The sequence below is a fragment of the Brachyhypopomus gauderio genome, chromosome 12 (assembly GCF_052324685.1).
Source record: "Brachyhypopomus gauderio isolate BG-103 chromosome 12, BGAUD_0.2, whole genome shotgun sequence".
Taxonomy (NCBI): domain Eukaryota; kingdom Metazoa; phylum Chordata; class Actinopteri; order Gymnotiformes; family Hypopomidae; genus Brachyhypopomus; species Brachyhypopomus gauderio.
Genome location: NC_135222.1, coordinates 23134049 through 23145643, shown reverse-complemented (window position 1 = coordinate 23145643; position 11595 = coordinate 23134049). Strand labels below are relative to the sequence as shown.

At 41.8% G+C, this 11595-nt stretch overlaps 2 protein-coding genes across 3 annotated transcripts in view; both read right to left on the bottom strand.

Moving 5' to 3' along the window:
* Nucleotides 1-3532: 3532 nt before the first annotated feature.
* anxa2b (annexin A2b) lies at nt 3533-8634 on the bottom strand. 2 transcript variants are annotated; one of them, XM_077024171.1, is made up of 12 exons: nt 8569-8634; nt 8343-8430; nt 7021-7115; nt 6825-6938; nt 6642-6732; nt 6047-6126; nt 5893-5952; nt 5691-5784; nt 5490-5585; nt 5096-5154; nt 4700-4822; nt 3533-4284 (listed from the first exon to the last, which is right to left on the bottom strand). In XM_077024171.1, the coding sequence occupies exons 1-12, from the start codon at nt 8632-8634 to the stop codon at nt 4225-4227; spliced, it is 1026 nt and encodes a 341-aa protein (XP_076880286.1). In that variant the 3' UTR covers nt 3533-4224. The 2 variants fall into 2 exon arrangements, with proteins under 2 accessions (XP_076880286.1, XP_076880287.1); XM_077024172.1 differs by having other exon boundaries at nt 8584-8634.
* Nucleotides 8635-10879: 2245 nt separating this feature from the next.
* rorab (RAR-related orphan receptor A, paralog b) overlaps nt 10880-11595 on the bottom strand; it is a 27912-nt gene continuing 27196 nt past the window's right edge. Inside the window, exon 11 of the mRNA XM_077023897.1 lies at nt 10880-11595. This exon is cut by the window's right edge and continues 1609 nt beyond it. The gene's annotated coding sequence lies outside the window, so the exon portion shown is untranslated.

The window sequence follows — 11595 nt, the reverse complement described above, 5'->3', positions numbered from 1 at the left end:
ATGCACTCTCTACTGTACTACACACACTCTACTGTACCACACTCTCTACTGTACCACACACACTCTCCACTGTACCACACACTCCACTGTACCACACACACTACTGTACCACACATGCTCTACTGTACAAAGCACTCTCTACTGTACCACACACACGCTACTGTACCACACACTACTGTACAATACACTACTGTACCACACACTCTCTACTGTACCACACACACTCTACTGTACCACACACTCTACTGTACCACACACGCTCTACTGTACCACACACTCTAATGTACCACACACACTCTACTGTACCACACACTCTACTGTACCACACACGCTCTACTGTACCACACACTCTAATGTACCACACACACTCTACTGTACCACACACGCTCTACTGTACCACACACTCTAATGTACCACACACACTCTAATGTACCACACACTCTACTGTACCACACACGCTCTACTGTACCACACACTCTACTGTACCACACACACTCTACTGTACCACACACGCTCTACTGTACCACACACTCTAATGTACCACACACACTCTAATGTACCACACACACTCTACTGTACCAAATACTTTTACATTGAGCACTGATGACTCTTATAAAGAAACATGGATTTCCAGATAATAACATTGCTTGTACCACCAAAGCTGCATAACAACCTTTAAGGGAACACAGGCCATTTCAAATGCACAGGCCTTGCTAACACATCAGGACAGGTGTGAACTACAGAATACTGTTTAAATCCACATACTCCATCTCCAATACTGTTTAATTCCATTCCAACAAATCCATCATTTAAAAAATCAGAATACATACCTGGAGAACCCTGAACACATACAAGCACTTTACTGGGGCTTAGCTGCAGTGTATCGTGTTGATGTGTGTTTACACGAGAGAACAGAGTGGGGCAGTATTCCCTGCCGGCACTCTAATTACTCAGCTGAATAATTGAAATTAAAATGTACCACGGGTCCAAAGCTACATGGACGGAATCGTTCACCTCAGACAGCACCCGCACATCAATAATCAGATTATCAGTAGAGCGTGGAGACACAGAAAGAGCTGGCATAAGCATATTTAAGAGCTGCTTTAGCCACCGGCTCCTAGCTCATCACCCCGGTTATTTATTCCCTCTGCTTGTTAATAAGGCTCTGCGATATTATTCTAATTATATCAGTGCAATCAGCAGTATTGCATGTCTGGCCTCATTTCCATTAGGCAGTGCTTTGTCTTTCACACTGTGATACTAACTCAAAGAGACATCTAACGCAAGTGCACATACAGCCAGTAGAGGGCAGTGTTTTACCATTTAGGTCAGTTAGCACTGCTGCCCTGAGAGTGTGTATACCTGTATATGTGCATGATTGAATTAGAAAGATCTAAAGAAAGAGGAAGAGGAATGATATACAGAGGGCAAATGACTGAGAGAAGGATAGAGAGAAGAACTGAGAGGATAGAGAGATGAACTGAGAGGACAGAGAGATGAAGTGAGAGCATAGAGTGGTGGTGCTCTATGCATAGGTGAGATTATTCAGTAATATAAATATTTGTTTAGTTATCAGTAAGTAAGCCAGGTTTTAAACATTGCCTTCTGAGATTCTCTTATAAAATGTATAGTGTGTAGATAAGTATATAGTTTGTGGATAAGATGACAAAAGAGACTATGAGAATGAAAGTATGACATGTCACATTGACAGACCCTAATATTTCACATTCATCATCAAAGGGTTTCCAGATGAAGACTCCCTCCCCAACAACAAAAGACAGAGTCACCTCAGGGCCTTACAGCCCAGGCAGACACACATCTCCTCCAGCTACACCACAACCACACACAAGCGAAAATCCAGAGCTACGTCAGCAAAAGAGAACATTCTTCACATTCTCATTGGAAGTGAATTTTACATTTACATAATATTCTAAAGTATCAATACTGGTGAATGTTGTGATGCAAACCTCAAATCATTTGTTTGTAACAGAGAGCGTAAGGTCACTACAGCACAAATGAACAAATAGAACAAAACAACCGATACCAGACTAGAGGAGCACAGAGATTTTAAGTACACGGAACTTAAACACAGCTGGAAACACTGATGACACAGGTGTGGCAGACGGGGGAAACCATAGAAACAGACAACAAGGCGGGATCAATGAGCAGGGAACAACACAGACAAGAGGAACAGGGAGACCGGAGTGACAGCTAGGAGAGGGGGCGTAGCCCTACGTGACATAAGTCAATATGTAGGACTTGTTCACTTTATAACTGCACTGACACTACAAGATCTCTGTTTGACTTTTATCTTATTTGATCTTGTTTTTTAATTGGAGTTACATTTCTAGTATTAGTTCTATGTGCCTAGTCAAATTTATTTTTATAGTGCTTTTTACAACATATGTTGTCACAAAGCAGCTTTACAAGTGCACGCAGATTCATAATGAGCAAAATAGGGTTAGGGCTAACCCAGGGGCAACAGTGGTAGGAGAATCTACACACACATGTACAAACACATGTATACACACACACGTACACACCCACACACACACACACACACACGTACACACCCACACGTACACACACACAGACACACACACACGTACACACCCACACGTACACACACACAGACACACACACACACACACGCACACACACACACACACACACACACACACACACACACACACACACACACACACACGTCCACACACACACACACACACACACACACACACACACACACACACACACACGTACACACACACGTACACACACACGTACACACACACACACACACACACACACACACACACACACACACACACACACACACACGTCCACACACACAGACACACACAGATGTCTCAGGTGTAAGCTCTCTCAGTCTTGTCACCTTCTACCATCTCTACCTGCTAATTCAGCCACTTGTTCTGTTTGTTCGAACAGTGGCAATAAACCCTGTGAATTCTATTAATTTAATTATTTTAAGTTGTTGTAATATGGTATTATTCAGGTTTTTAATAACACCTCCAGAAATAGAATTTACTGAAATATTGTTACAAATGTACGATGTGGCATTCATTTAGTTTTTGCGTAGTGTTTCGTAGACGCTGTTGACTGGATTCATTTTCCATATTGATAAATCACACAACAAATGCCAGTAAGGACATGTGAAACATTTAAAGAATTATAGATTGTTTTACTAGCTATAGGAAAACCTCTCAGTTTTGAACTTAACAGTGTATTTCTTTACAACCCAGAAAACAAAACTAACTGATCCTAGATCGGGCCAAGACACTGCTTCTCCCCATAGCCAAAGGCGGACAACAATAACCTTTATGAGCCACAGATGAATTCGTCCTCTAAAAGGAACATGAATCATTCCTCAATGACTGAACTCCACACCTCTCTTTTATACAGTATTTCATCCTTTACAGGCCATAAACATAAAGCACATATGTGGTTTCTCTGACAGGGTTACAGCCAGGATTATTATAAAAACATCTCATTTGTTTACAGACACTGATATTGATAATGTTTGTGAAGAATATACAATCACAGTAAAACAAATTAAGCATTAGATGGGAGGAGAAGAGAGAGGAGGAGAGAGAGGAGGAGAAGAGAGAGGAGAGGAAAGAGAAGCTTTACTTCCATAGACTGCTGAAGTGTGTTGGGGACAAATGATACGATTATTCTCCTCTGGCTTAAACACTCATCCTGTTCCTCTAGTTTATGCCTGCACATGTTTAATATTCAGCTTGTTAACGTGGACCGATGTATATGTCATATCACCAGGCACCTGCTTGTAGGGACAGGACTCTCCAGGATGACCAGGCTTAAACATGGAGCACAGACTCACAGAGAGTGAAGACCAGGCTTATACATGGAGCACAGACTCACAGAGAGTGAAGACCAGGCTTATACATGGAGCACAGACTCACAGAGAGTGCAGAACAAGGAAGCAAATCTTTATCACCATCTTGTGGTGTGATGTTTACTACCAGTACACATTTTCAACCCATCAGATTCACACCAGTACTGATGTCCATATTTGAGGCTAATGGCCTAAATATTCTATTACAATTTACAATATAGTATAATGTTAATGGTTTAAAATCACAGAATATGAATAATTACATGAAAGCTGTAAAAAGCACATATCTTGCACTATGTAGTTAGGAAAGATGGGAAATGTAGTGTTACTATGATCAATAATGCTTAGTCATCTCCCCCACACAGATTAAGCAGAGCTCTCTGGTAGTCTCCTCGTGTATGCTCCTGAAGAAATAGAACAACAAGAAAGAAAGTAAATGTGTGTGTAGAGAGAGAGAGAGAGAGAGAGAGAGAGGGAGATGGAAAGAGATGGAAAAAAAAAAGGGGCAGTCATGGTCCTGTGGTGGAACTGGTCTTGTGACCGGATGGTCGTGGGTTCGATTCCCAGACCTGAGGCCATGACTGAGGTGCCCTTGAGCAAGGCACCTAACCCCAACTGCTCCCCGGGCGCCGGGCTAGGGCTGCCCACCGCTCTGGGCATGTGTGATCCACAGCCCCCTAGTAATCACTAGTGTGTGTGTGTGTGTGTTCTAACTGCACAGATGGGTTAAAAGCGGAGGACAAATTTCGATTGCGGTGTAAAAATCACAATTGACAAAATATAGCACATTTTGAAAGAGAAAAGGAGACAGATACTCACCACAATTGTCGCATAGAGTGATTTACTGAACTGTTTCTTAAACTCTTTACGGATTTTCAGAAGGTCGATTTCACATCGAGAAATAATGATCCGGTTCACCACCTTCTCTTTGACTCCTTTACCCTACACACACACACACACACACACACACACACACACACACACACACACACACACACACACACACACACACACACACGCGCACACACACAAGTCTTATTTAGTATTATTAATATTAATATTATTAGTTATATTTTATTAGTTATATATTAATTGTTACACATTCTTATTATTATTGATTATTATTTATATGAATGTTATTAATAATAAATAACAGTAATAGTAATTTTTCTTATCATTATTCTAACAAGAAACACTGATGCTCATATCACCCACCTTCATTGCTTCATTGAGTTTGCTGGCAAAGTAAAGCTGTTTGTTTTCAAAGCACTCCACTGCAGAGAGAAACAGCACAAGAGAGAGAGAGAGAGAGAGAGAGAGAGGGAGAGAGAGGGATTACATTCTCATTAGCAGGCTGGCGTGTTCTTGGTGAGGTGTCTCTGTACAGCACGTCTCCTCCTGCAGCTGAGCCGCTTCTGCAGGGCTTCACACAAAATCAAACAAAGTGTCTCATCAAACAGCCTGTGACTGTGTTTAATAAGAAATGAATCAGGCACTTTGTGAGAGAGGCAGAATGGAACGGAGATGAGCACTCCAGCAGAATCTCACACCTGCTGCACTGTCATGGATCAGGTGGGTAGCTGTGTGTGTGTGATGGAGGGTGAGTCACCTAATGTTAGGAAGGACTTCTCAAGATCTCCTTTCACCTCCTTTCGGATGCTGTCCTTTATGTCATATGGACTATAGTTCTTATACCGTTCAAACACTGAGAGTGAGAGAGAGAGAGAGAGAAAGAGAGAGAGAGAGGGAGATCTGTAGGTTATGTCTGACATGTCTAGGGAGGAGTGCTCAGGTGTATTTAGGTGCGCACCTTTCTGGAGGTGTGGAACACTCCTCTCTGAGAAGATGGTTATCCAGGTGGCTACGTCTGTCCCCTTCCTCTTCACCCCTGCCTCATAGAGTGCCTACAAGCCACAGCAGCCACATCCAAACCCAGCGTTCACACTCCTGACACTCACAACACTGCACAATCCCTTGTCCAGTGTGTGTCCATTATTGTGAAGGACACTCACCCTAGCATCACTGTCAATCTTCTCATAGTCCACTACGTTGCTGGGGTCATCTCTCTTAGCCTGTAATATGTCACACACACACACACACACGTACATTTAGGTCCAGCAGACATTTGATGTTTCTGCTGAGAGATCACTGTGGGTTGTGGTTTACCTCAACCAGAGCCAGGAGGAGTTTAGCAAAGTCCCCTGAGGTGTCGCCTGCCACATCTTTCTCCAGGTCTTTCTTGAACACTGTTGTAATTAGGAAACAGTTGTGCTCATGTTTGGACAGTCTTCTCTCCCCCTCACGTTTAGAACAGTCTTCTCTCCCCCTCACGTTTAGAACAGTCTTCTCTCCCCCTCACGTTTAGAACAGTCTTCTCTCACCCTCACGTTAGAACAGTCTTCTCTCACCCTCACATTTAGAACAGTCTTCTCTCCCCCTCACGTTTAGGACAGTCTTCTCTCACCCTCACGTTAGAACAGTCTTCTCTCACCCTCACGTTTAGAACAGTCTTCTCTCCCCCGCACGTTTAGAACAGTCTTCTCTCACCCTCACGTTAGAACAGTCTTCTCTCACCCTCACGTTTAGAACAGTCTTCTCTCACCCTCACGTTTAGAACAGTCTTCTCTCACCCTCACGTTAGAACAGTCTTCTCTCACCCTCACGTTTAGAACAGTCTTCTCTCACCCTCACGTTAGAACAGTCTTCCCTCCCCCTCACGTTTGGACAGTTCCTCTATTATTCAGTGATTTCTGTCTCTTACCATCTCTGTAAACCTTCTTAATCTCCAGAAGCTCCTCATTGCTGCGAGAGCAAACCATCTCTATCAGACTCTCCTCATCGGTGCCTAGACCCTTCAAAAACACACAACTCACTCTTCAACAAAATCACCCCATCACTCTGTCATGTAGGCGTACATAAAATAAGGAAGTGAAGCAGAACTCACCTTCACTGAGGCTCTGAGCTCAAAGGCATCGTACTGAGCTGTGCTCTTCATCAGGCCCATAATCACATTCTCTAGGGAACCCGAGAGCGCCCCCTTAAGGGCAGTAACAATGTCCTGCAGCACCCAAAAGTACGCTAACGTTAAACTTGAATGAACACTCAAAACATGCTGTTGTAAACAGTGTTGAAGTGTTTACCTTCTTGGCTTTCCTTTCATACTCAAAGGCGATGTCTCTCCTCTGGGTATAGGTGCGCTTCGTCAGGATATCAATGATTATATGTTCATCCACTCCTGGAAAAGCAAACAAACATTTCTAGGGTTAGGGTTAGGGTTACAGTTAGGGTTAGGGTAACACTAACCCTAACAATAACCACTTCTTTAACAGGGAAACAGAGAGACGTTTCAAGCATCAGGAATAAAACAACTTTATGAATGAATGAATGAATGTTCAACTTATATAGCGCCTTTCTAGATACTCAAGGTCGCGTTACAATTTTAACACAGGTACAACTCTTACACTACCATTCACACCATTTATGTTGCTTAATGCCAGACATGACTTACACACATTAGGGGAAGCATGTGTGTGTATAAAGGATATACACAAGACAATTTTAGGCATTTTAAAAAGAAAAGCACAAGTGATTAAATTTAATTACCGGTAAGCTAAAACTCTGATAACAAATTATATTCATATATATTTACAGAGGTGTCATGTAACAAAGTACAAATACTTTGTTACCTTACTTAAGTTGAAATTTTGGGTATCTATACTTTTTACTTCTACTCCTTTATCTGTACGTTCTACTCCTTACGTTTTAAAAATTGCCTCGTTACTCCTATTTCATTTTGGATTGTTCTCAATCTGGCTTGTCATCGTTAAAACTATCCAGATATAATGCGACATCCAGTGGATTTGATTGTGGTGGGATCAGATGTATAAAGATTTACCACCCCCACACCCTACTGAGGGTGACTTGACACCTAATGACAAGTCACAGTCCAGCAATGACATAGCAGACGTGTCTTAGTATTGGGCAAAATGTCCAAACTAAGCACCAGCGAGGAGGCTGGTGTCCAGGAATACCAGCTAACCAGCTGTATATCAAAAGCGCTGCGTTGTAGGTTTTTGAATTATTTGTCTTGTCGTCTGTGTATTTGTCATCATGTTAATAAATGTTTTGTGTGGTGGTCCACTCCCCCGCCACCGTGACACTATGGCTTTTAATAAATTTACATTTGGCATATGGGCATATATCCGGCTGAAACAGGTAGCCTAGTGCATCCCTAATTTTTAACATTAACATAAAAAAATAACATTATAGTCATTTATGGCTTTTGGAAAAATGTTTTTGGGGGGAAGTGGGGTAGTGCCCTATAGGCCCTGTGACACGGCTTACGTTTTTCCCCCTTACGTTACTTTGAGTTGATACTTCAACTTGTACAGAAGTATTTTTAAACCCTAGTATTAACAATATAACATAATATTAGCAGGGTTAGCATTAGCATTTGCCCTACCTTTGGTTTTGATGGCTGTATCTATCCAGGATGCATCCTTCTCTGGATCAAAGTCTGGAGCTGGTACCACTGTTGGAAATCGAGCCTCCTGATGTTTTAAACAGAGAGTTCTGGCAAGTCATGTCATGGCTAAACATTTTACTGGAAATTATTTAGACTTCATTTAAGCTTCACTTGGTTTTGACCCTTTTCACAATAAAGTGAATGTAGTTTTCTTCATCACTACTCTTTTAATACTCACCCCTCCAAAGCCCAGGGTGAGCTGACCCAAGAACTCGGATACTAGAGCCATTTGAACCTCTGCAGGACAGTCAGCAGTTCACCAACGCGTGTTTAAGCATGAATGTGATGGGAGGATCTGTGGGGCAGACTTGGCTAGTACATTATTAACAACTCCACCCTTCATCTCAAAGGTCTTACAGATACTCAGATACACACCATTAAAGATAGCTGCCATCTAAAAGTACTGTGTGACTGTAAAATGAATAAGCCCCACTCTCAGTGCTCTTATAACATTCGTATGGAATATTAGAAAGGTCATTAAAAACCTTGCAACGTCCTCCTGTCCAACAGCTCACACATGCTACAGCCCAACACGGCACTGCGTGGCCATGGGTGCACTCGGACCTTTGCTCAGACACACCCTGCCACTGCATACAGCACACGGACCACTCCACATGTAGCTCACTCTGTCAGCGAGTTCACTCTAACAGCTCACTCTGACAGGCCAGTTCAACTGTTCACTCTGACAACCAGGGCTTTGAGAGTTGACTCTTAACAGACAGAGCTTTAGCAGTTCAAGTTCAAAATAATATGTTTGTGTGTGTCTGCAAGTGGTGTATCTGGGTCTGTGCATGTTGTGTGTGTGTGTGTGTGTGTGTGTGCACAATTGTGGAGAGGTCTTATTCTGATATGGAATTATACAATACTTCATGTATCATGTGTTTCGTCTGTTGCCATGGATACTGGGATTCAACCGTCACAGACTCAGGAAGCATGTGATCTTTAAGGCCCACCAGTGAAATTTAGTTAAACCAGAAACGTAAGAAACATAAACGTAAGTACCAGAAACTTATAGACCAGAAACGTAAGGTTCATTCACCTGTAGAGACTCGGTCACCTCAGTAGATGTGCTGTGTTGGCAACTGTAACTGTATTTATACAAACATGTTAGTTTGAGGTGTGTATATTCATTTCTTTCTCTTATATTTGTTAGGTAGATGTTTTTTGTCATATATGCATGTGGTTATAGGTGCGCTAGATGCTTCTACTATAAAGGTCAGTCCTGTTATCATAGCAGTCCGTATCTGTTAGCAGCGTCATCAAACAGGAAAGAAACTGCAGTCTCAACCCACAAGATGAACTGACCTGTGCATCTGTGTAATCAGTGAGCTGTTTGCTTTAGCTCTCAAACACACCTACACACACAAGGGGTCAGAAGAAGTCAGGGTGTGACCATAGAAACTACAATTAGGCTGTGCAATTCTCTTGATCTGCTGATTTCAGTGATGAGCAATAATACACTCTTCTGAATCACAGCACCAGCATTACTGAGGACAGGGTTAGGCGTAGGGTCAGGTCAGGGTCAGGTCAGGGTTAGGGTCAGGGTCAGGGTCAGGGTCAGGCTAGGGTTGAGGTTAGGGTTTGGTTAAGGTTAGGATCAGGGTCTGTATACCACAGTACACCACATTATACAACAGCATACCAAAATATACCACAGTACAGCACAGTATACCACATTACACAACAGCATACCGCAATATACCATAGAACACCACAGTATACCACAGTACACGACTGCACCATACCAATGCTGCAGTAGTGCTGTGAGAACATAGCACCTAAACCAGGGTTTCAGAAAGAACATTAAGGCTCAAAGTCTCAAGTTCTCTTGCTATATATTCTGTATGAAACTGAAAACATATGTTTTAATACATCAATATGAGCTCTTAGTCTCAAGTGTTATAGATATTCGATCTTACAGAGCTAGAAGAAGAAAACAAGCACACAAATGCAGTTATTCTATCACAAGTGATGGGAGTTTTATTACAGCTTTTATTATTGGCACTTTTATTACTATCAGCACATTCAACTCACAATTTGACAATGTGTTACAAGTCTTTTATAAAAGTCACTGAGGAGGTAACCTAAGTACAACTTCACAACATTCAGCTGAAATTAAATCAAATGTAAAATCACTGCATTACACTGCAGACTGTTTTGTTTTACATGTGTGTATAAATCCAACAGAATAATTACATTGATTGAGTTAGGAAACTATTGCTAGAGGGCAATTCAACACCAAGGATAGAGTGCTGAAGTGTTTGATTAAATGTTCAAAAAATATCTAAAGGTAAAACTTCATCCTTGGGGTGAGTCATTTTTTATTACAAACTGTGATGTACTCAAATTGTCAGTATGTTCCTCACAAATTAGCATATCATAACGTGCATGTTGTACAAAAGTTTTGGTCTTTCACCTGTGAAAAATTCAACAACCTTAAAAAGACTGTAGTACTGCGATACTGAAAACATACATATAGAGAAGGTGTGTTTATTAATGGAACCAGTCAGAATTACAATACAAAAAACCAACCTGCACATAGAAACAGAATACTTCAGTCTTCTGGACTAGCACAAAAACAAGCTTACACGTTACGGGCCAGCATTACCACAGAAATGTACTTATCCACAATGATTCGCGGTAACCAAGGATAAATGAAATACATTAAATAAATGCCTTAGTTAAGCTCTGTTTACCAACAGATAACTCACTGTAAAAATCTTACCAAGATCCGAAATTGCTACAACAAATAAAAATTAAGAGAAAGACCTGAGCTAGCCCTCGGGACACCCAGGTCCTGCAGACAGGACAGGATTTGGGTGGTAACCCTAACCCTCACCCTCGGGACACCCAGGTCCTGCAGAGAGGAGAGAGTTAGAGTGGTAGCCCTAACCCTAGGGACACCGCAGGTCCTGCAGACAGGACAGCGGCACACGTGGCTGTGGGCTCATTCGGTTATTCAGAACACTACACAGATTCTGCGTTTAGGACAAACACGAAGTTTCATTCTTGTCACAATTATTGCTTCTCATTCTTTGTTGGGCTGGCAAATATTTCTGATTGATTAATTTGCAGCTGACCCTGATGTTGCTGTGAGCATTATTACAGTAGTGGTACTGACTGTAATGTATAGTACTGTTACTCTAAACCCTCATTATTACAGTAGTAGTACTGTTACTCTAAATCCTCA